General features: G+C 37.3%; 1 protein-coding gene across 1 annotated transcript in view; it reads left to right on the top strand.

Moving 5' to 3' along the window:
- ODAD2 (outer dynein arm docking complex subunit 2) overlaps nt 1-26910 on the top strand; it is a 204246-nt gene that overhangs the window by 125457 nt on the left and 51879 nt on the right. The window contains exons 17-18 of the mRNA XM_043965032.1: nt 14387-14575; nt 17331-17552. Of these exons, the coding sequence (XP_043820967.1) occupies nt 14387-14575; nt 17331-17552 (411 nt within the window). The remainder of the gene's footprint in view (nt 1-14386; nt 14576-17330; nt 17553-26910) is intronic.

The following is a 26910-nucleotide window of genomic DNA, read 5'->3' as shown; positions in this document are numbered from 1 at the left end:
AGAACGTATCTAGTAATTTGGGAATGGCTGAACAAGTTAGGGTATCTAAATGTGTCAGATTCTATTGTGCTACAAAAAAATGCTGAATGGGAGGGTTTCAGAGAAACTTAGGAAGAATTCTATGAAATGAGCAGAATTGGGAGAACAATTTATATAATAAAAGCATTGAAAAGACAAACAACTTTGAAAGAATGAGCAACTCTAGTCAATGCAATGACCAACCACAATTTCAGACCAATGATAATTATGCTATCCACCTCCTGATGAAGATGATGGACTGATGAACTCATAGTGCAGATCCACACACACATATGTATATATGTAGGTATATGTGTGTATAAATAAACACACATATACTTACATATATTTGGCCAGTGTGAGAGTTTGTTGTTGTTTTTTGCTTAGCTGTATGGGGCTGTAACAGGGATTCTGGTTTTCTTTCTTCCTCATTGGGGTGGGGGTGGGACAGAAAGAAGGTAGATTTTGATCCATTAAAAAACCCCACAGTTTTATTAAAAATAAGTATTTATGCTATATTAGCATGGGGCCTCTGCATAGTCAACAAGCCTTTGACTTCTCTTATTGACATCAGTGAAATAATCACTATTCTTTGCTCTGGTCATTCAAACAGTTCTGGGTCCACTTCTCAGCCTAGTTTGCCCTTAAAGAGAAGATGAGATATTTTTGTCAAAAGCCTTGTTGAAATCAAGGTATCTTTAGCCTATAATTGCCTTCTTCTGATTTCTCAGTGTAGTTAATCATGTTAAAAGAAAAAAGAAAAATGAAAATTAGGTTAGTTTGGCATTTCCTGGTCTTTATTTTAGGTTCTCAGATTTAAAGCTAGAAGGAAATTTACCAGCTATCTAGTCCAAACCCCCATGAAACTGAGGCCCAGAGAGATTAAGTAATTGGCCCAGGGTCCCATACATAGTTAGTAACAGAGCCAAGCCAAACAGAACCGAACAGAGTTCAAATCTAAATCCTGACTCCAGATCTCAAACTCATTTCATTCCTTCATTGTGCCTCGTAAAGGGAGATGAGCTTTAGATGGATTTGGAAAGAGACATAGAGTAATTGAAATTTTCAATCATTTCCTATTAATTCATTTGGTTCTAATCTGAAGAGTTTACATGAGATTTTGTTCTTTTATGTCAATTAGATTATTTATTATTGGTGATTGTTGCAAAATTTATAGCATTTAAAAAAATAAATTAGGGGCAGCTAGGTGGCACAGTGGATCAAGCACTGGCCCTGGATTCAGGAGGACCTGAGTTCAAATCCAACCTGAGACACTTGACACTTCCTAGCTGTGTGACCCTGGGCAAGTCACTTAACCCCAATTGCCTCACCAAAAAAAAAAAAAAAGAAAGAAAGAAATTAAGATTAGAAGAACCCAGGACCAACATTTGGCAAGGATTAAATCAAATTAAATTAAAACTGGGCTATTTTCAATGAAAACATATTAGTGCAGCATTTAGTTTTAGTTTAAAAAATAAATAAACTTAAAAATATTATTTTTACTTTATAGCAGAAAATGTACATATTAATTCTAATTTAAAGAAAAAATTAACATAAAGAGGAACTTTAATGAGTGGTCTGGGACTTTTTTTTGCACATGTTATTTCTGTAACTAATCCTTAGCTATAGGATAATGAGAATAAGAAAAATATATTTGGAAAAAGCAATACTTTATATCATTGTGTCGTTTAGATAGTTTTAAAAATACTTTTCCTATAATATAGTTATGGCTTCTAATTGTTTCTTTTCTTGGCCTATGTAATCTAATGGAATTGCATAATTTTAAGGTGCCCTTTTTTGTTTATTAGCATCTTATTTTAGAGAGAAATGGCGGGGCAGCTAGGTGGCGCAGTGGATAGAGCACCGGCCCTGGAGTCAGGAGTACCTGAGTTAAAATCCGGCCTCAGACACTTAACACTTACTAGCTGTGTGACCTTGGGCAAGTCACTTAACCCCAAATGCCTCACTTAAAAAAAAAGAGAGAGAAATGGCATAAATAATCTCGGGAAATAAGTAAATTTGAGAATGGTAGAAATTATTTTTCATGATATATATTTTTGTTATATAATTGAAAAAATGGTGCTTCTGAGTGCTTTTACAGTCATATCTCAAGACATCATTGTTTCTCTGGTTAATAGTTAATCAATTTATAATTAGAAAATTATAGGAAAGATGAGAGATGGAGGAAAGAAAGGGAGACAGAGAGACAGAGAGACCGAGAGACAGAGACAGAGAGACAGAGAAGCATAGTCAAGAGTGGATGTCAATGCAGGAAGACCTGGATTCATGCCCTACCTTAGACATATTGGTTATGTGACCCTGGCATGTCACCCATTCTCAGTGTTCTATACAACTCTTTTGGACAGCTACCAAGAAGGTGCCAACTTGGATTTCTAGAGGGAGTTTCCTCTATTCTCTCAATAAAATCTCAGGTGTAGTCCTTATTCCTATATTTTCTAAGTATGTCATTTAATCAAATCTATAGACTTTCTGATGTCCAGTATAGCATTCCAGGCCTGAATTTTTTGTTATAAAAATACTGATTTGAAAGTCAGGTCTACACAGCACAATGTGGAATGGGGATATGACAATTAGCTGATAAAATTTAACCAGGCTAACAATAAATCCAGAACCAACAAATTTCAAATTAACTTTCTTTTTCTTTGACTTAATCTGATTAAGCAAAAAGTACAGATTTGTTGAATAATTAACAACTCTCTTTTTCTGCTTTGTAGTCAGCCAGCAAGAATTATTATGTGATAGATACTATATTAAACATTGCAATGTAATAATAATAATAGTAGTGGTTAACATTTATATACTGCTTACCATGTGCCAGGAACTGTGCTGAGTACTTTATAACTATTATCTCAATTGATCCTCACGACAACCATGGGTACCTCCATTTTACAGATGAAGAAACAGAGTGACTTCAGACAATGAGGAAGTGTCTGAAACTGGATTTGCTATGAGGTCTTCCTGATTCAAGGCTCGGTGTTCTGTCCAATGAGAGCAGACTTTCTATGAGCATACACATTATGCTGTGCCTCTTGAAATCTATTTGGGGAATGCACAGATAATCTGGCACCAGTTCCTACTTGTTGTGTGGCGAAAGTGGCCTTTTGATTGGTCGCTGAGGCAGAACTGGGCATGCACACCAAAAGCACCACCTACCAAATTAACCTACCTCTCTCTCTCTCTCTCTCTCTCCTTGTGGTGATCAAGGAAAGGACTGCTGTAAACTTCTTGGTGGGTAGAGTAGCCATGGCAAAAGCAGCCTTTTACCTGCCAGCATCCCATCTCTTCACTCAAGATGACCCAATCAGCCTGTCCCTATTTCTTTTGCCTCTTTGCATATATTCTCTCCTTCTTTTAGGCGAATGAGTGTTGGAAATGGGATGCATCTGGCCTGTGCCTTTCAAAATTTTGCAATATTGTAGTCTAAGAGATATGAAGGATTCCATTTGAGGCTTGAGAAGAAAGGAGAAGGTTTGGCATAGCCGCTGTGCTAAGGGGGATAGTGAGTTATTGAGTAGGGATTTAGAAAAGAATCACTTTGTCAAGTTGAGGACCCAGTGGAGATCAAATAACATGTCTTTGTGGTGGACTCAATCAGTACAGTTTTATGACTTTCTCCAGCTCAATTCAGCAACATGGGGATAGGTGGAAGGGGGAGTTTGCTGGTAGAAATTATGCTGGCTTGTAGTTTGGAAAGGCATGATGCAATAAGACAAGGGGTGGGGGGCATGGGATTTGCATGTAGGGGATCAGGTAAAGTTGAATGGCTATACCAAGGAGTAGAGATATGGAGGGCAGGGAGTATAGCCAACACCTTGGAAGGAACTGAAGGGTGGCTATTTTAAAGGTCACACTGAGGATAGAGAAGAGGGTTAGCATTCCTAAGGTAGAGGGGAAAACAGAATGATAAATGCTTAGACCCATTCCACAAGATTAAAATAATTTATTTTCATAGAATCAAAGGATCATAGATCTAGAGCTAAAAGGGACCTAATTGGCAATCTAGTCCATCTCCCTGATTTAACAGATAAGGAAGGATAGAACACTGGCCCTTGAGTCAGGAGTACCTGAGTTCAAATCCGGCCTCAGACACAACACTTACTAGCTGTGTGACCCTGGGCAAGTCACTTAACCCTAATTGCCTCACAAAAAAAAACAGATAAGGAAACTGAGGCCCAGGGAGATTAAGTGGTTTGCCCAAGGTCCCACAGGTAAGTCAGTGGCAGAGGTGAGATTTGAACCCTACCCTCTGGTTTCAAATCTAGAGCCCATTATCCACACTTAATTTATGGTTACTTTAGTTTAATATAGAATTCCTAACCTGATATCTTAGAAGGGCTATTTTTGACTCAGTGGAAGAAACCTAGTTTTCAATAATTGGAAAAAAGTTGCATTTGCATGATGCCATTGAGAACATAGTGATAACAGCTCACTTTTATGTTTCTCTTTATAGCTTACAAAATGGTTTTCATGCTCTTGAAGGGAACCCTGTTAGATTACAAATTGCTTTGAAATGACCAATCTGTATTGGTAGAGGAAGTTTGGGAGTATCTGTCCCCAGAGAAGGTTTCTGTACATCTGGGACTAAATTATACATCCTTATCCCCATCTTTTTACATACAAGATCTCATTTCATCCTCACCACCAACTTACTAGTTATACAGCTAATAAGTGTCTGAGTCTGGAAGATCTGAGTACAAATCCAACTTTAGCCACTGACTAGCTATAAAGGAGGGGAGGGTAGGGAAGGGAACAAGCATTTATTAGGAGCCTACTAGGTGCCAACTACTGAGCTAAGTGCCATACATATATTATTTCATCTGATCCTCACAACAGTCTTACGAGGTAGGGGCTATTGTCCCCATTTTACAGATGAGGAAACTGAGTCTGAGAGTGATATGACTCGGAGCAAGTTACTTAACCTCTGTGTGTCTCCGTTTCTTCATCTATACAATGTAGATAATAATATTACCCACCTCACAGGGTTGTTGTGAGGATCACGTGAGTTGACATATGTAAAGTGTTTTGCAAAATTTAAAGCACTACATCAATGTGGTGCAGTGGGATAGATTGCCAGACCTAGAGTCAGGAAGACCTGGGCTCAAATCTAGCCTCAGACACTTACTAGCTGTGTGACCTTGGGCAAGTCACTTAATGCTATCTGCCTCTGTTTCCTCATCTGTAAAATGAGCTACAGAAGGAAATGGCAAACCACTCTAGTATCTTTGCCAAGAAAACTCCAAATGGGTTCAGGAAGAATCAGACATGACAGAAGCAATAACAAAAAATAGCTAGGTGATGCAGTGTGTAGAGTCCTGGGTCTGGAGTCAGGAAGGTCTGAGTTCAAATTTGACCTCAGAAACTTACTGCTTAACCCTGGGCAAGTCATTTAACCATTCCCTCCCTGAATTTCCACATCTGGAGAATGGGGATAATAACATCATCTACTTCCCAGGGTTGTTGTGAGGATCAAATGATATAATATTTGTAAAGCCCTTCATAAACTCTAAAGTGCTATGTATAAATGTTACTTATTGTTGTTATTATTATTATTATTATTGTGACGTAGGTACTATGATTATACCCATTTTCCAGATGAGAAAACTGAAGCTTAGGGATGTTAGATGACTCATTCCACATCATATAGCTAGTAAGGGTCTGAGACAGAGTTTGAACCCAGTCTTCTGGCTATCTATCCACTATGCTACATAACCTTCATTATAGACATGGAACCAGAGATCCCAACAGGACAAAGACAGTTGCAATAGAGCCAATAAATAATTTGACTGGCTAGTTGCCTTTAAAATAAATTCAAAGGAGATATTTATAATTACAAATCTTATTTTAAATTGCCCCAAACACCAGTAAATGCAAGGACTATATAATACAAGAACAAATAAAGCTGTCTAGTTTTTCCCTTCCTTTCCCAAACTCATTTACTGTGAATATTGCATTTTTTGGTTTGTGTTATTAGCAATGTAGCTTTTTTGGGAGGGACTATTTCTGTCTTATGGACCATGTGGTCTATACATGGCATGAGGCAGTGTTTTTATAGTTCATCTAGTTAAAAAAAAACCCAACAAACCTTGTCTTAAGACATGTTAGGTTTGCCTTGTATATGCTTTTAAGGGTTTATAAAGTATATATCACCTCATCAGACAACTGCCAATTCTTTTCTGCCGGAGGCAACAGAAGGAATTCCATACCCATTAGTTTAATCTCACTGTGCCAAAACAGCTAGTTTTCTGTTTTATTCATTAATCTGTAAATATTGTTTTAATATTTTCCTATTAGTTAGGTTTAAAATAAACATAGCTATTTTGCCATTTTATTTCTTAGGCCTTATTAGTGTACTCTGAACCATAGTTAATTTGGTTTAATTTGAATTTTATACTTCTTCCTCATTCAGACTTTATCCAGCTATTCAAGCTGGGCTTCAGTCACCCTGTGAAGACCCTCATATCCACTTTATTAGCTACTGTACGTCATTTACTTTCTGGAAAGTCCCCAACAACACTCAGCTATAGGATATTCCCCAAACCAATGAGACCCGACCCCAGGAACCTGAGGATTCTATAGCTGTCCCTAAACTAGGCAAGGTATCCTATAGGAGAGCTATATGTGGTTGTGCAATTACAAGGGAAGGACTCGAGTTGGGCAAAGACAGTATTGTACCCGCGGTGAAACTGGCAAAAGGAAGTTTTCAAGATATGTGAGAAGGTGGAAAATGTGGTGAATTTGCCCAGGCCTTTTGCCTTAGTGAAAGACAGTCCTGGCAGACCAATTGCTTTTTCCATACTCAAACCCACTCTCCTACTTTCCATAGAAATTATGTGAAGCAAGATGTGTTTTAAACATCCAAACCTGAAAAAAAAAACACACCCAACACTTAAAAAACACATTTTTGAGGGGACGTCAGTATTCCAGGTTTAGCATTTCACTGTCCTCCACTGATTTTCAACATTTGAAGACGTTGGTGAACTGTGTCCATGATCTCATTGAGCTGCTGGCTCGTACCACTCACCTTAGGAAGTCTTTGGATCCCAGGCAGATGCGATCACTTTTGTATATTTCCCAAAATGGCCCTAGTCCTGCGGCACACCATCTCAACGGACTGCAGAGAAGAAAGAGAATTAGAAATGCAATTAGACAGCTTATGAGGTGTGACTGTAATGAGACTAATTTTTATGTGTGGCCTGTGGAGCCGGTCTCATTATTTTACAGTCACTAGAGTTGTTATATGGTTGAAAAAAAAATGTTGCTTGTGAGTAATAGCATTTGACCATTTATTCAAGAACAGTTTATTCTTAGGAAAAGATTGCTGTGTAATTTTGCCATTTGCCACGGGCTGTCGGATGATCTGACACACATATACACCACTCAGAAGCTTTTAGCTTTTGGATTACATTTTTGAAAGTCATTTTAAATCTTGATAAAGGAATTTTAATACTATGGTTTAAAAAAAAAATTTACACCGGCATAGAGTTATTCTGTATCAGATCTCTATGTTGGGAAATTGCCTTCATATAAATTAGTTGAATAAGGGACTGTTTCTAAAAATCATATTTGCCATTTTCTTATTTGATAACATGTTGTGTAAGGCTGGAATAGGGAAGAATATCACAGTATTGTTGTTGCTGTTGAGTCATATCTGACTCTTCATGACCCTTTTTGAGGTTTTCTTGGCAAAGACACTGGCATGATTTGACATTTCCTTCTTCAGCTCATTTTACAAATGAGGAAACTGAGGCAAATAGGGTTAAGTGACTTGCCCAGGGTCACATAACTAGTAAGTGTATGAGGTCATATTTAAACTCAGGAAAATAAATTTTTCTGACTCCTAGCCTAGCACTCTATCCACTGTGCCACCTAGCTGCCCTGTAGAATATCAGGTTTTACCTCTACTGATTCATAATGTTAATAAATTCATGATTGTGAAATTATAGAAAATAACATTATAGGGAAAAGATTGAACCAACTTCAAATGACAATTTAGTCTCTTATAAAAAATGTTAATATTTGATAAGTTGCTTCAACTACAAGTTTTATTGACATTTAAGAATGAGGCTAGGGGCAGCTAGATGGTGCAGTGGATAGAGCACTGGCCCTGGATTCAGGAGTACCTGAGTTCAAATCCAGCCTCAGACACTTAACACTTACTAGCTGTGTGACCCTGGGCAAGTCACTTAACCCCAACTGCCTTACTAAAAAAAAAAAAAAAAAAAGAATGAGGCTAGGTGTCTGGATCAAGGAACTACACATCAGGTAGCCCTAGTATTCTCATTCTCTGTGTGTGTCTGTGTGTCTGTATATCTGTGTCTCTGTCTCTCTGTGTGTCTCTCTGTCTTTCTCTCTGTCTCTCTCTGTCTCTTGTCCCAATGACTCCCCTCTCCTCCTCCCAATAACCTTTTTTAAAAATAATAACAGGGCCAGCTAGGTGGCACAGTGGATAAAGCACTGGCCCTGGATTCAGGAGGACCTGAGTTCAAATCCGGACTCAGACACTTGACACTTACTAGCTGTGTGACCTTGGGCAAGTCACTTAACCCTCATTGCCCAGCCCCCCCCCCAATAATAACAACAACAACAACAACAAATGGATACAGTCAGGTAAAAGAAATCGAGCCAATTGGCCATGTCTGAAAATGTGTTTTTTTTTCCTGCATCTATATTGCATTTCTCTGCAAGGAGGCTGATACCATTGTCAGTCCTCTGAAGCCTCAGTTTTCTTTCCTGTAAAAGGAGAGGGGCAGTGGTTAGATCATATGGCCTATGAAGTTCTATCCACAGTTGATTATTGCATTCAATGGCCAGCCACCTCAAATCTTTCCGTGTTCAATACTTCACATGATTATGGTCAGCATGTAAGTTTTTCTGGTTCTGCTTGGCATCAGTTCCTATAATTCTGCCCAAGTTTCTCAGAATTCTTCATATTTGTCCTTCCATATGGGGGAAAGAAAGAGGAAAAGACTAAGCATTTATTAAGTGCCTTCTGTCAGGCACTATGTTGAGCTGTGCTATCTCATTTTATCCTGACAACTCTGAGAGATAGGTGCTGTTGTGATCTCCATTTTATACACAATGTTTAAGTGACTTGCTCCGGGTCACACAGCTAGTAAGTGTCTGAAGTTGGATATGAACTTGGGTTTTCCTGACTCCAGACCCAGTACACTATTCACTATGTCTACCACGTACCTACTTCAATAGAACAATAATATTCTATCATATTCATAAACAGTACCACAATTTGTGTAGGTATTCTTCCTTTTTTAGAATGTTTTTTCTCAGTTACATGTAACAACAATTCTTATGATTAGTTTTTTTATAACTTTTGAATTCCAAATTCCCTTCCCTCTTCCTTGAGAAGGCAAGCACTTTGATACAGATAATACATGTATAGTCTTATGAAACATTTCTTTATTAACCAAGTTGCAAAAGAAAACACAAACCAAAAAAGGTTAAAAAATATGCCTCAATCTGCATTCAGATGCTATTTCTTTTTTTTTAATTTTACAATGACATGTAAAAAATTTTTAACATTGATTTTTATAAGTTTTGAATTTCTAGTTCTCTCCTCCTTCCCTCTCCTCCCCCTCATTAAGAAGGCAAGTAATTTGATAGAATTATGAATAAGTAGTTATGCAAAACATATTTCCATATTAGTCATGTTATGAGAGAAAACACAGGCAAAAAACCCAACCAAAAAAATTAAGTTTTTAAAAATTTGTTCCAATCTGCATTCAAATCCCATCAGTTCTTTCTTTGGAGGTGGATAGCATTCTTCATCATGAGTCCTTCAGGATTGTCTTATATATTTGTAGTGTTGAGAACAGCTGAATCATTCACAGTTGATTATTGCATGATGTTGCTGTTACTGTGTACAATGTTCTCCTAGTTCTACTCACTTCACTTTGCATCAGTTCATATAAGTCTTTCCAGGTTTTTCTGAGAAAATCCTGGTTGTCATTTCCTATAGCATGATAGTATTCCATCAAAATCATGTATCAGAACTTGTTCAGTCATTTCCCAATTGGTGGATATCCCCTCAATTTCCAATTCTTTGCCACCACAGCTACAAATATTTTTGTACATATAGGTCCTTTTCCTCTTTGTTTTTTATGTATTTGTGATACAGACCTAGTGGTGATGGTGGTGGTAGTGGTAGTTGTTGTTATTTTGTCCTTTGTTCTCAAAGAGGACCATGACATTGGGGTGATGTCATGACTTTCAGTGAATTGGATTTAAGTGAGAGCTGTACACAGTTACCAACCTCACCCTCTCCTCCAGAGACATCTGGGTCCAGTGGAAAGATATAGATCAGGATGACTGGAGATGGCCCTGGATGTTTAAGCAATCAGGGTTAAGTGACTCACTCAGGGTCATATGGCTGGTTAGTGTCTGAGGTAAGATTTGAACTCAGGTCCTCCCAACTTCAGGGCCAGTATTCTATCCACTGTGTCACCTAACTACCCCCTAGTAGTGGTATTACTGAGTCAAAGGGTCTATACAGTTTGATTGTCCTTTGCGCATAGTTCCAAATTGCTCTCCAGAATGATTGAATAAGTTCACAACTCCACCAACAGTGCATTAGTGTCTCAATTTTTCTTCCAACATTATTTTCCTTTTTGGTCATATTAGCCAATCTGATAGGTGTAAGGTGATACCTCAAAGTTGTTTTAATTTCTATTTCTTTAGAGCATTTAGAGCATTTTTTTTCATATAACTATAGGTAGCTTTGATTTCTTCATCTGAAAACTGCCTGTTCATATAGTTTGATCATTTATGAATTGGGGAATGACTTGTATTCTTATCAATTTGACTGAGTTCTCTATAGATTTGAGAAATGAGACTTTCTTTTATCAGAGAAACTTGATGTAAATTCCCCTCCTTCCTGTCCTCCCCAGTTTATGACTTTTCTTCTAATCTTGGCTGAATTGGTTTTGCTTACGCAAAACCTTTTTAATTTAATGTAATCAAAATTATCAGTTTTACATCCCATAATGTTCTCTTTCGTTTTTTTTATCATAAAATCTTCCCTTGTCCATAGATCTGACAAGTAAAATATTCTATGCTTTCCTAATTTACTTATGTTAGACCACTTACATCTAAATCATGTAGCCATTTTGACCTTTATTTTGGGATATGGTGTGAGATGTTGGTCTATACCTGGTTTCTGCCAAACTGCTCTCCAGTTTCAGTAGCAGTTTTGAGAAATAGTGAATTCCATCAGTTCTTTCCCTGGAGGTAGATAGCAGGTTTCATCATAATTCCTTCAGAATTGTTTTGTATCATTGTATTGTTGAGGATAGCTAAGTCATTCACGGTTACTGTGTATGTTGATCTCCTGGCTCTGCTCACTTTATTTTGGATCAATTCATATAAGTCTTCTCAAGGTTTTTTTTTTTTTCTGAAAACATCCTACTTATCATTTCTTCCAGCATAAGAGTATTCCATTACAATCATAAACTACAACGTGTTCAGCTCTTCTCCAATTGATGGTCATCCCTTCAATTTCCAATTCTTTGATAACTAAAAAAGAGCTGCTATAAATATTTTTGTACATATAAAACCTTTTCCATTTTCTCTGATCTTTGTGGGATACAGAACTACTAGTAATATTGCTGGGGTGGGGGTCAAAGAGTATGCTCAGTTTTAAAACCCTTTGGACATAGTTCCAAATTACTACCTAGTCTTGCTTTATACATACCACTTCATTCTGTGTCTCTGTTTTTCTGTCTCTGTCTCTCTCTGTCTGTCTCTCTGCCCCCCCCAACATGTATATATTCCAAACCAGAATTAGTGAAACTAGGTAGTACATAATTACCAAGAGGGTTATAAAGCCTTGTGGTTTCCAGATAAAGTAAAAAAGTATGATAAATTTTGGAAAAACAGTGTAGTAAGTTCTCAATCAATTTGTTAATGATTGAGAACTCTTTGTTCCCAAATATACATCATCTACCTGTCTTCTCTTTCCTTCTTACTCCTTTCCCTATTTCCCTTAGCCAATAGCATTTCTTTCTATAATTTCTTTTTTTCAAGTCAGACTATCAGGTATCTATCCCTCTGGATTATATGGAATATGTAGATCATTGATAATTTCATTTTTTTTGTTGAAGAGTTGGGCATGTAAAGGGGATGAGAGAAACTTGTAACTGAAAAAATTTACCTTTATACCATTTCACTTCTATTCCTATGGGAGGAATTATTGGCAGATTCTCTTGTCAGCCTCTCATCAGCCTTTTTATTGTTCTCTATATCTACAATTTGATCTTAGTTTTAAAAATATAATTCAATTGATTACTATTAGCTATGTTTTTACATGTATATTATGAATATATAAATATGAATTATACTATGTACTTATGAGTGTGGTTTGTGTCTAAATGGAATTTTTTTTTATTAAAAGATGAGTCTCTGAATTTTTCTTTATTTAATGAGACCCATGTGAGACTGATTTGAGGGAGAAAATGCTATGTCTCTTCTAGTCCCTTCCTAGTTGAGAGCAACACATAGAAATGTGAGAAGGCCCATCCATAGTAAATGCCACCTTCAGTAGCCACCAGACCTTTGCTTCATTTCACCATAGCATTAGTAGCTAGAGATGTCTCATTTTATACTTAGTTGACATTGACTTTGTTTTGCTGGAAATATTGCTGCTTTAAGTACATCCTTAAGACATTTCTTCTGTCTTCCCTGTTCTTATGGTTGACATCTTTCGTTCTCACTTGTGATGTGCTTTTTCTGGTGTGAGGATCACACTCATGTATTTATAGGATATAGGAGTTTAAAATTTTCTATTTAATATAAATATAAATGTATATAATTATAGATTATACATAGTAAGTGCTCAACCATTTATTATCTATTAATAATTTACATTTTAAATTTTGTAGATACTAGTACAACTCTCTGTCCATCACTGACTCTTGCTGCTTATCGGACCATCTTCTTTTCTTCTAGAAGAGAAAGTATGGTACAAAGCAGTGGTGTTAAGCTCACATAGAAATGGGGACCACCAAACTGTACGTAGGGATCCTCATGGGCTATAGATTGACTTAGAAAACCACAACTTAACATCATTTATGTTTATTGTATTTGTATTAATTTTGTTAATATTTCCCAATGGCATTGTAATCAGTTTGGACCACACTCAGGAGTGTTGCAGCAGGCTTTTGCCCTGGTGTTTGACATCTCTGATATAATGGATATAATACTACACCTGGATTCAAGTCCTAGTTCCCGCAATAGCTGTGTTTAGGACTTGGGACAATTTATTCAATCCCTTAGTGCCTCAGGCAACTCTAGGAGGACTGAAATCATTGGGAGTGGAAAAGTATCTAAAAAATCACAGATCCATAAATTCAGGCACATAGTTCATAATTGGTGTCATGGGCTACTACTTACTTGAGCCCAAATGGTATATCATGGTCTTTTTGATTACCTACAGTTTTGATTCTTTGGATGTTATGGTATTCCATGACTCATGAACATAAAGCATCACTGAGTATTAGTGATAAAAAGATAGCCTTTGCAGCAAGAGACAGTCAGGAAAGTAAAGAAATGTAGAGAAAGACCTCCAACATGTTGGGCAGCTTCTTTGCCAAGCATTTGTGCAAAGCCATGAACAGCCATTCTATAGAATGAGGAAGCCTGAATGATTCTAATCAGGCCATGGGAGTACCCACCTCAGTGAGATCACAGAGGTATTGAAAGATAAGGATCTACTAACAACAATAACAATGACAGGACAGAACTGATGCTGAGTGAAGTGAGCAGAACCAGGAGAACACAGTACACAGTAACAGCAACATTGTGAGATGATCAACTGTGATAGACTTAACTCTTCTCAGCAATACAATGATCCAGGACAATTTCCAAGGACTCATGATGGAAAATGCTCTCCACATCCAGAACAAAGAACTGTGAAATCTGAATGCAGATTGAACCATACTACTTCTACTTTTTTTCTTTTCTGAGGTTTTTCCCTTGTTCTGATTCTTTGTTCACATTTCATGACTAATGCAGAAATATATTTAATATGATTGTATATATATATATATATATATATATATAACCTATATCAGCTTGCTTTCTGTCTTGGAGAGGGGAGGGGAGAGGGAAGGGAAGGAGGGAGAAAAATTTGGAACTCAAAATCTTATAAACATAAATGTTGAAAACTATCTTTACATGCAAATGGAAAAAAATAAAATAAAATTGAGATTGGGGGGAAAAACCCAATTACAGAACAGTAAAAGCAAATTGACTCCTTCCCTCCATACTTCCCAAAAGTACACATCTCTATTTAAAATTTTTAATGTATCCATGAACATTGATTTTCATTTTCATTTAGGATGCTGGAGAAATGGTTCGTTCCTTTGTTGGTGGCCTGGAACTTGTAGTCAATTTACTAAAATCAGAAAACAAGGAAGTCTTAGCAAGTGTATGTGCTGCAATCACCAATATAGCAAAGGATCAAGAAAATTTAGCAGTTATAACAGATCATGGTGTTGTCCCTTTGTTGTCCAAACTTGCAAATACAGTAAGTAACGCATTAATTATACTGAGCGTTGTCCTAATGGAGTCACATTGGGGTATCCATTCACATGAATAATCCAGGGTAGTATTGTAAATAAAATCCCACTCCATTAGAGGCAGCAAGGCAGTACAGTGGATAGCCCACTGGGCCTGAAGTCAAGAAGACAGGAGTTCAAATCTGGTCTGAGACACTTACGAACTCCGTGACTGTGGGCAAGTCAGTTAATTTCTATTTGCCTCAGTTACCTCAAGAGCACTTACCTTACAATGTTGTTGTGGGGATCAAATGAGATGCTATTTGTAAAATGCTTAATTAAGAAGGTACTTAAATCTTGTTTCTTTCTTTCACCCTAAACGCTTACATCTGTGGCACTTCTGAACAAAAATCCAGTCAAACCAAAGAAATTTCTTTTGATTATTTTATCTGAAACCACACCCAAAGGTGTGGGTTTTTTTGGAATAAAATGCTCATATTTATATTGTGATAGGTGGTTCATTGGTGGTGTAATGTATCAGGAAGACCTTAATTCAAATCTTGTCTCAGTCACTAGTTAAGGGACCATGAGCAACCTTCGTCAGTCTCTGTTTTCCTATCTGTAAAATGGTGATAACAATAGCACTTACTGTACAGCTTTATTATGAGGATCATATGAGATTTCAGACTAAAAGTGCTTTGCAAGCCTTAAAGAGATATATAAATTCTCTGGCCATCACCACCACCACGATCACCATCACCATCCTCATCCTCATTACCACCACGATCATCCCCAGCAGTGATAAGAAAATAGTAAGGTCTTAAATGGTTTTTATTCATTCAGTTTTTGCCAGAACAATACCATAAAAAGTAAATGTGTCACTTGACACAAATGTTTGGCAAATGATAAGCATACTTTTATTTGTGCTGGACACCTTTAAAGTTTCAGAGCTCTTTAGCCCTGCCTTTACAATAACATGATTTGATGCATTGAGAAGCATTCTGTTGGAATGGGAAGAGTTCTCAACTTGGAGCTAGAAACATCTGGATTCAGATCCTGACTGTATGTGTGACCTTGGAGGAGTCAACTCTGTGAGCTTCAAGGTCACTCTCAATTCTCCTGGTTACAAGATCCTAATAAAATTCTTTAACTTCTCAGGGTTCCAAGCAGCTAAGACTATAAACTTCCCAGTGATATTGATCCCTATCAATGGGAGTTCTTTTCTATACCAATGAAATCACTGTTTCAGTCAGTTCCCCAACACCACCACTACTATAAATGAGATGAAATTCTGACCTGAATAAATAAAATCCACAGATAATACAAATATTGAATTTTAACAATAGCTTTCACACAATGAATTAGCCACAATATGGGAAAATGAAGGGACCACAAGAAAGAAGAAAAAAACAAGGAATCTGTACCCGGAAATGTTGTCCTGAATCTGCCGTTAACCTTGGGCAAATCCCTTAGTATCTTTGGGTCTTAGTTTTACCATCTGAAAAATGAAGGGTTAGAGTACATGATCTCTAAGTCAGGGCAGACTAGTAAAGTAGAAAGTACATATTGGCTCTGGAAGTCAGAGGTTCTGGGTTCAAAGCCTGCCCCTGATGCCCACTATCTGTGTGATGTTGGATAACTCAAAGGAGAATATATGAATATATGTAATTTGTATATGAATATATAATTTATAAATATGAATATATACATAATTTTATAGACCCTCAAGCAGTACATAAGTGGTAGCTACAATTATTATTTGTTACTAACCTCCCTGGGGGCCTCAGTTTCTATAGGTCTATTTCCAGCCCTGGTAGTCTGTGATTGTATGAATGATTAAGACTTGGAGATATTCACAATTCAAATATTAACATTCAATTAGGCAATTCATTTTTATATAAAATTCTGGATTTTCCTTGATTTCCTTGATTCCCCCCCCCATATTTCTCCTAAAACATCTATGGTTCAAAGATTAAAATTCTCAGGTTATTCCCCAAACCTCATTTTACTATCATTTTCAGCCTTTTCCTCTACCTCCCTCCCTTATAGTATATGTACTGTAAAATAGTGCCCTCTCTTTTTTTTTTAAGCAAAGTTGCTAACGACCTTTGTGTCTATTCTTTAAAAATCTCCTATGTGAATATCTTATTGTGGTGTGGAAGTGAGCACAAGGTTACCTTAAGATGTCCCTAACCATTTGTATCCCCCAGGGCTCTTTACTGGGCTTTCTTTTCATCTCTCTCTACAATTTCCCCCCAACTGATCTCATCTCTTTCCATGGATTCAATTGTAATCTCTCTGCAAGTGATTCCCAAAGCTATGTTGTTCTTGTTGTTCAGTTGTTTCAGTTGTGTCTGACTCCTCATGACCCCTTTTGGGGGTTTTCTTGGCAAATATACTGGAGTGGTTTGTCATTTCCTTCTCCAACTAATTTTACAGATGAGGAAACTGAAGCAAACAGGGTTAAGTGACTTTCCCAGGGTCACACAGCTAGTATCTGAGGCTGGATTTGAACTCATGAACATGAATCTTCCTGATTCCAAGCCTACTGCTCTATCCAACTGCACCACCTAGCTATCTCTTGTGGATTTGTACACTTGTATAATGTTTCTGAAACATGAAAAATACAGCTATTCCAATTAAGAAAAAATTTTTTCAGAACAATACCACATCCTTGGGCCATATTAGCCGTGTACCTCTAACCAGTCAAAGCATTTAGAGTTAGATTTAGAAATTCCCTAAAACGGTGCTATTGTAACATCTGTATCCATTTTCCCTGTGCAGAATAATGATAAACTGAGGCGGCATCTAGCTGAAGCTATTTCTCGTTGCTGTATGTGGGGCAGGAATAGAATTGCCTTTGGAGAGCACAAAGCGGTGGCTCCATTAGTACGGTACCTGAGATCAAAAGACACAAACGTCCACCGGGCCACGGCCCAGGCCCTATATCAGCTCTCAGAAGATGCCAACAATTGTATCACCATGCATGAAAATGGGGCGGTCAAGGTAAGCAGCAATCAGTATCCAAGTGTTGTTCAAAATGGGAGCAAACTTTGGGTGATGCTAAATTTATCCTTAGAAATGTAATTTGAACATTCTGTGTTGTCCTTGCCTGGCTCGCAGATGCAGATATACATTACTTCACATTACAACAGATGTGTTACTGGAAAGTTGTCTGTAAATAGGATTTTTCTAAAATTAGTCGTGTTTTAAACACACTCAAGGGTCTGGCTTGTGAAATACCCTAAAACTCCTTCCAAGGTGAATACTTTTTGTAGAATGAGTAATCACCTCCTTAATTGTATTTGTTTAAATCAAGGTAAGCCTGTAAAACCTTAATGCATAAAGAGCAATGGGCACTGTTAATCTATTTTGTTATTTATCTGGAATTTATTATTATAACATCAAAATGCATAAGAAAGACCAGGAGGCAATAGGGAACATTGGAAAGACTGCTGGCTCTGGGTTCAAATCCTGCCTCTGATGCTTACTGCCCTTGTGCCTTTGGGCAAGTCATTTTACTTGGACCTGAGGTTCCTCAGGTCCAATAGCCTCCAAGGTCCTTTCCGAATGTAGGCCTATTATCATATGATCTGATACTCCCAACTGAGAGAACTGGCTATCAAGGCAATCCAGACTGGAATAAGGAGGGTATTCATTAATTGGCCATTTACTGTTAATTGGCAATTTAGTGAATGTTAAAATGCTTTTAAAATGAATTCAAAATAAAAATGAAATCTATTTTCTATATTCCATTATTATAAAGAAAACAAAAACAAAAGTAAAATTTGTATTAATCTGGGGCCCTTTTAATTCATTGTCTTTTTTTTTTTTTTACTCACAAGGAGACTTGATATCTTCTTTCTTGTTTCTTAGTTTTCAATAAAACTTTTCCTTGCACTTTGAGTACGACTAGTCAGTTAACTTGCAGACAGGGATGGTTACTGTTACTCTGAGCCCTGAGATCTCTATAAATCAGAGACCATCTACTGCTATTGAATAGATGCTTTAATGGCTTGGAAAATGAAAAGTACCTTTATAGTGGCTGAATAGCTATTAAAAATACACCATCCCTTGTACTAAGGGGGAAAAGAGGTGGGGTTTTTTTCTTCTCTTTGAAAGAACTCTTATGACTGATTTGTACTGACTTGTCTCCTTATATAACATAGGCCCCTTGACAAAAATCCAATTCAGGAACATATGACAACACTATATATTTTTTTATTTTTATACTGTAAGGCGACTAGGGACTTGATGACTGGCGGATAGTCGTTCAAAGTCTTAGTTGTGCTGGGTATAAAGTCTATAGCAGGAATCAGGAAATCTTATAATAAAAATGTTATTTTTAGAATGACTTTCCCCCCGTCCCTTTTCTTTATGTTTAGGGACCATTCTACTTTATGTAGGAATGGGGTGTTCATTTTTTTTTTCAAAAATAAAGTATGTGGTTTCCTATTCAAATATTCAAAATTCAAAGTTGTGCCATCAATTCCCTTATAACAGTCTATTTTCATAAGTCTGCAACTTAGTCAAAATATCTTTTTACAGGTTAAAAAACAAACAAAAAACCTGACATACAAATTCCTTTTCAACTGTGGCTTTGTTTTAAAAAAATTCACCAAATTTGATAAAGAAATGGAATTATCCATTTTAAATTACCAAGAGGTCTGATAAATCCAAAGGCTCTGTGATAAGAATTCACTATTTGACAAAAATGCTGGGAAAACTAGAAAATAATACTATGGCAGAAACTAGGAATAGACCAACATCTCATAGCATATCTCAAGATAATGTCAAAATGTGTATATGATTTAGATATAAGGGATGATACCACAAGGAAATTAAGAGAGCAAAGAATAGTTTACCTGTATATCTATGAACAAGGGAAGAATTTTTTACCAAATAAGAGATAGAAAACATTATGAAATGCAAAATGAATAATTTTGATTATATTAAATTAAAAAGGGTTTGTACAAATAAAACCAGTGCAACCAAGATTAGAAGGAAAGCAGAAATATGGGAAACAATTTTTATAGCAAGTATTTCTGATAAAGGTCTCATTTCTCAAATATATAAAGAACTTAATCAAATTTATAAGAACATAAGTCATTCCCCAATTGAGAAAAATGTTCTTCATTGCTATTGATTAGAGAAATGCAAATTAAAACTACCCTGAGGTACCATCCCATACATATCAGGTTGGCTAATATGACAGAAAAGGAAAATGATAAATGTTGGAGAATATGTGGGAAAATTGGGGCTCTAATACATTGTTGGTGGAGTTGTGAACTGATCCTACCATCCTGGAGAACAATTTGGAACTATGCCCAAGGACAATCAAACTGTGTATACCCTTTAATACCACTACTAGGTCTGTATCTCAAAGAGATCATTAAAAAGGGGAAAGACCTACATGTACAAAAATATTTATACCAGCTCTTTTTGTGGTGGCAAAGAACTGGAAATTGGGGGAATGCCCATCAACTGGGGAATGGTTGACCAAGTTGTGGTATATAAATATAATAGAATACTATTGTGCTGTAAGAAATGATGAGCATACAGATTTCAGAAAAACCTGCAAAGACTTGCATGAACTGATGCTGAGTGAAGTGAGTAGAACCAGGAGAACATTGTACACAGTAACAGCAACATTGTGTGATGATCAGCCATGATAGACTTAGCTCTTCCCACTAATACAGTGGTCCAAGAAAATTCCAAAAGACTCATGATGGAAAATGCTCTCCACATCTAGAGAATGAACTATGAGGTCTGAATGCAGACCAAAGCATACTTTTTGTGGCTTACCCCTTTTGTTCTGTTCCTTCTTTCACAACATGACTAATGTAGAAATATGTTTACAGGATTGCACATATATAACATATCAGATTGCTTGCCATCTTGGGGAAGGGAGAGGAAAGGGAGGAAAAAAATGTGAGACTAAAAATCTTATAAAAAATTAATGTTGAGAACTATATTTACATGTAATCAGAAAAAGTAAAATGCTATTATATAGGGGCAGCTAGGTGGTGCAGTGGATAGAGCACTGACCCTGGAGTCAGGAGTACCTGAGTTCAAATCTGGCCTCAGACACTTAACACTTACTAGCTGTGTGACCCTAGGCAAGTCACTTAACCCCAATTGCCTCACCAAAACAAAACAAACAAAAAAATTCTATTTTTTATATATATATTTATATATATATATAGACATATACATATATAATACATATATAAGGAAAAAAATTACTGAGGTCACCAAAAATGGAGACATCTCTATAGTGAGAAATGCATATTTAATCATTAAATATGAAGTTACCCAGCCCATGATAGAAAGTATGCCATCCCTTTAAAATTTGTTTTAAATTATCAAGAAGACTCAAAAATTAAACAGCTGCTAAATTTGGGAATTTGACTTCTAGTCCACTCACAAAAATTCCTAAGTCTAAAACTTCATAATATTGTGAATGCCTTGGCTCAGTTCATACATATATGTACTACCGTCACCAGTCAATTATATGTTCTAATAGAGGAGAGAAGAGGCATGGATAGTCCAACTGAGATATGCATATAAGACTATATATGCTTATATATTCAATTTTTGAATCCACACTATTTGAAATTTCATACAGCATGTTCTCCCCATTCACAATTTGTGACCTGAAGTTTCTATGTATTGCGTCGTTAGCATTTATGTAGGCCTTTGAGGTTTGCAAAGTACTTTACATATATAAACTCATTTGACTCTCACAGCAACCCTGTGAAGTAAGTGTTACATTATCCCCACACACAGAGAGGTAAAGAGACTTGTCCAGAGCCACACAGCTAATAAGTAGCTGAGACAGGAATTGAAGTCAAATTTTCTTGACTCCAGACTCAGCACTCTATCCCCTGTTCACCTACTTACCTTTTTAGTAGGTGTGGTGCCTACATTCCTTACTCGCTGGGCTCCAGGGCATATACTATGTCTCCTGTTATAAACCTAGATTATGCAAAAGGTTTCTCTGGGAATATTTAGCCTGGAGAATATTTAGCCCCTTTCTGGGGAACATGGTAGCTGTGTTCAGGTATTTGATGGACTGTCATGTTCTGCTTAGCTCCAGGGAGCAGAAACAGGACTGGAATGAATAAAATAATGAATGGAATTTGCAAAAGGTAGATTTAGGTGTTGAGGAAAAACTTGTTAGTGACTATCACTGTCCAAAAGGGGGATGGGATGCCTCAGGAGCTGCTCAGATCACTCATTGGGAATTTTGTAGAGAGGATTCTTATTCAGGGGTGGGCTGCATTAGACAGCATCTGAGCATCCCCCTTTCCCCCCATCTTATAACTCTGAAGTTCTGTGATTGTTTTGAGTTCATGCAAATCGAATGTTTCTATTTCTCTTCCAGATTGTCTTTTACTTCTCAATCCATTGTTCTCTCTTTTGTTTCTTTGGTGAGATTTGCCATTGCAGATTCTGGCTTTTCTATTTGCCCATTATTTTTGCTGTGCAGGCCATAAATTTTGCTCTCATAATTCTTATTTCTCTTTTAAACTACTCAGGAACAGAGTGTTATAGTTCCATGTCCCTCCCCCCTCCCCACCCCACCCCAATCTACAGAGTCCTCTGTCTCATTAAGTGTTGGATCTTTTTCCTTTGTCTCGAAGTACTTATTCATAGATGCCTAAACTCCTTTACTAGATCTGGAGGCCATATTCCTCTTTTTAATTAATGTCTCCCTGTTGATTTATATGCATACATTGAAGGTTTGGGGGTTTTCTTTTCCTGAGGTCTTTGGTAATTTCAGTCTTTTTCTGATGGTGGTTTCTTTGGAGGTTGGATCTCAAAGTGTCTCAACCCCCTCCCATTCTAGGCAACTCATAGTACACCAGCCTAGGGACTTTTCGGTGTACATAACTGGCCCCACCTTGATACTGAATACTTTCTCTCAGGCTTAGTGGAGTGCCACACAACCCTACACACACTATATCCTCTTGCACTCTCTCTGATCCTAAGTTCTCTGGCCAGGTATGGAAAGATCTGCCATGTTGGCACCATGAGGTTGCTTTTTGTAGTCTGGGGCACTGAAGCTTTGGGAGTGGATGTAGCATTGAGCCTTGTGGCTGGCTGGGGTCATGGGAGTAACAAGGAGGGGATGGATTTGAGACAGATTGTACAGAAAGGACTGGTAGCAGGATCCCTACCTGGAATCCTAGTGCCAAGGTCATCATGACTCCAATTCCCATGAGAAAAACAAATGACAGAAACCGAAACAAACACCCCCAGGACATCTCTCAGAGCCTGGGTAAAAGAGAAGGAGATCAGGGGAAGGAATACCTTGCCCTCTTACCAGGTCAGTTCATGGTACCCCCATTGTGGGTGTCTTCCTCACCTTCTGTGCAGGACAGAGCATGTAGGCAGTAAGAATGATGAAGAGAATAACCACTGAGACCTGTTCTGGGTCCCATGTGGTAGGACATGCAGAGTGCCTCCATTTTAGGAGATTGGGGTATGCCCAGACAACCTCCCTTAAGGGGTCCCTCCATGCCAGTCAAACTGAGCATGCTCCAAAGACCTCATTACAGTAGTATGAAATAAGACTAGAAAGAGAGGGTGGTAACAGATGGTGGAGGGCTTTCAACTGAGTTCATTCATGATGCAAAAGAGAACCATAGCATGGTTGTTAGAGGAGCAGTGAACTGATCAGATCTGTGCATAAGAAAAATCCATCTGATAACAGTGTGAAGTATGAATTGAAGAGACCAAATACAGGTAGCTTATAATAGGCTTTTACTCTTTGGGGGGGGGGGCAGGAGTTGTAGTCTTTTCACATGCCCTTAGAATCACCAAGCAAAGCTTCAAAGAGACCTGGCTCCATTAATTCCTCCTATGCTTTTCTTCACCTTTCTTTTCTACATCTTGACCCTGCTACTCTGTTGCATCACTTCCCTATTTTACCTCTCAGCCCAGACCTGTAGCTCAGCTCAGACTTCTAGACAAGCAACCAACGAGGACCTTACTCCATGCAATATGGTTTCTGAATCATGAATCAAACTCACTCCCAATCTGCATTTGTTTCCTGCTGCTGGTACAGAGTCCTGGTAGCTGTCTCACAGGGCTAGCAAGGGACTTTAATCAGGAGGCAAAAGGAGAGTAGGGTAGGGAGCTACCAGGCTTCAGTGAAGCTACAGCAATGGAAGAGAAATGTGGTATTTGCCACAGGAAGTAGTAGATACCAGTTGCTTGCCTCTAACAAAGCCATCTGAAAACTTCGAGGAATTAACCTTTATATAGATAATTGAATATTTAAGAATGTTTTGAAATGTACTGCATTCCTCTGAAATGAGATGTGTTAACCACCCAACCTCTACCCCACAGTTTCCTGTATCCTTTTTGTAATGCTGAAATCTCTGTGGCCAGAATTTCAAAAACAAAAATCAGATCATATGTTTAATGAAAGGTGTCCTAGAAATTGCACTATCCTAGAAACTGAAGGATGCATGGCTACTATCTGTCTCTATTCATCTATAGATATGTTCATCCAGTTATTTATCATCTATGTGTAGACACACACACATATATATAGTCATTCAATACCAATGCATATTCACAATTAACAGGAATTGAAATTCAACTGAAACTATTTGGATAATTTATCTAGAAAAAGGGTTGTTGTTTTTACTGATAAGAGAAACCAAGCAATCAATCAATAAGCATTTGCTTGTGGTTACTTTGTGCATGGCACTGAACTGAGCATTTAGGCATACAAAGAAAAAGTAAATAGGGTCTGTCCTCAGGGCAGCTAGGTGGCACAGTGGATAAAGCACCAGCCCTGGATTCAGGAGGACCTGAGTTCAAATTCAACCTCAGACACTTGACACTTACTAGCTGTGTGACCTTGGGCAAGTCACTTAACCCTCATTGCCCCACAAAAAGAAAGAAAGAAAGAAAGAAAGAAAGAAAGAAAGAAAGAAAGAAAGAAAGAAAGAAAGAAAGAAAGAAAGAAAAATAGAGTCTGTTGTCAAGGACCTTACCTTCTAACAGAGGATACAACACATATGTGTATTATACACACACACACACACACACATGCGCACACATACATATATGTTACCTCCCATCTATCCTGTATTTATCTTATATATGTGTATTGTATACATATATCAATCTCAAAACATTTATCTAATTGTCTATATCTTAGAACATATAAGATAAATACAGGGTAGATGGGAGGTAACCATAGAGGTGGTGGCACCATAAAATCACCTTAAAACTTAGGACAATGGTATAATATAGATTTTAAAGATCCATTTCTGTAGAAATTATAAAATTTTGTAATAATTTGTCATGTTGAAACTTTTTACCTAAACTCAATATGTTTACAAGATTGTTTTTTCCATGGTTAATTTCAATCATTTGTTTTCTCATAAAGCCCACGATGACAGATTTCTCAAGTTGCTTCTCACATTGAACCTCATTCTAAAGTTATATATATCTCCTTACCCTCCCATCAACCTTCCTAAGGTCTTTTCATTTTTCTTCCTCACCACCACCACCAGGTGGCACACATTCTATGTTCTGTGCTGTGACTAGATGCCTAATTGTCACTTTTCAAATTGAAATATCCTTATTCAGAGAAGTTAAAGTGATAATACAAATTCTAGCTTGAAGCAGGTCTATTTGATCAGCCCATTCACCCAGAAGAATTAGAGTGATATATAAAAAGAGACAATTACTGGGAATTCCAAGAAATTCTAACAACCCCCTCTTTTAGACTCATTTGAACTCCTCTTGGTGGTAGTATTCAAAAGCAGATGAGGTTTGCTCACCTAAACTCATCCAGTTCCCTTTGTCTGCATTAGAATAAAGTCCCACGGACCCCACATAAGAGCACTCTGGTCACCACATCTGGGCTAATTGTGGCAGCCTTGTTGGTATCCTTCCTAGCACTGAGGAGACTGAAATAAGAGATTACAGCTATAAAAATTATACTTCTCCATGGTTAAAAAAAAATGTGCCTAACACTATGCTAAGCTCTAGGAATACAAATACAAAAACTAGACAGTTCCTCCTTTCTCAAGCTTACATTAATTTTTTTCAAGTAACTATTTTAAAATTAATATGCTGTTCCTGTTACCCCCCCGCCCCCCCACACATTCTTAATTAAACAAGTTAAAAAGAAATCAAATGCCTGGATCCATATCTGCATATTCTGGCAAAACAAATCCCATGTTAGGCATGTCTGAAAATATTATGTCTTTATGCATTTTAAATTCATTACTTCTCTGTAAGGATGTGTGTGCCACGTTTCGTCTACATTCTTTTGGACTCATGAAGTCTTTCAAAGTTGTTTTTCTCTATAATATTTTTTCACTATAAAATTATTCTCCTAATTCTGCTCACCTTACTCTGTATCAGTACAGAGAGGTCTGCCCAGCTTCCTCTGAATCTATCCATTTTGTCATTTCTTATGGCATAATATATAATATAATATCCCATTACATTCCTATATCATCATTTGTTTAGTCATTGCCCCAATTCGGGGCTATGATTTTAAAAAGACCTGCTATCAATATCTTTGTATATATGAATCATTTTCCTCATTGATTTCTTTGGTGTTATAACTATAGGCACATACATTGTTGGTGGAGCTGTTTTCTGATCCAACCATTCTGGAGAGCAATTTGGAACTATGCCCAAAGGGCTATGGGGCTGCTCATACCCTTTGACCCACTAATACCACTGCTAGGTCTATATCCCAAAGAGAGCATAGAAGATGGAAAAGGACCCACATGTACAAAAATATTTATACCAGCTCTCTTTGTGGTGGCAAAGAATTGGAAATCAAGGGAATGCCCATCAATTGGAGAATGGCTGAACAAGTTGTGGTATATGAATGTAATGGAATATTATTGTGCTGTAAGAAATGATAAGCAGGCAGATTTCAGAAAAACCTGGAAGGACTTACATGGATTGATGCTGACTGAGAGGAGAAGAACCAGGAGAACATTGTACGCAGTAACAGCAACATTGTGTGATGAGCAATGGTGATAGACTTGGCTCTTCTCAGCAGTGCAATGATCCAGAACAATTTCAAAAACCTCATGATAGAAAATGTTCTCAACATCCAGAAAAAAGAACTGTGGATTCTGAATGCAGATTAAATCATACTGTTACTACTTTGGGGCTGTTTTTTTCCTTCTTTTTTGAGGTTTTTCCCTTGTGCTCTGTTTCTTCTTTCACAATATGACTAATGCAGAAATGTTTAATGTGATTGTACATATATAACCTATATCAGATTGCTTTCCATCTTGGAGAGGAGGGTGGGAGAGAAATCCTATGAAAACATATGTTGAAAACTATCCTTACATGTAACTGGAAAATA

Source organism: Dromiciops gliroides, chromosome 5, assembly GCF_019393635.1.
Source record: "Dromiciops gliroides isolate mDroGli1 chromosome 5, mDroGli1.pri, whole genome shotgun sequence".
Classification (NCBI taxonomy): domain Eukaryota; kingdom Metazoa; phylum Chordata; class Mammalia; order Microbiotheria; family Microbiotheriidae; genus Dromiciops; species Dromiciops gliroides.
The sequence above is the reverse complement of the archived record's forward strand: the minus strand, read 5'-3'. Positions and strand labels throughout refer to the sequence as shown.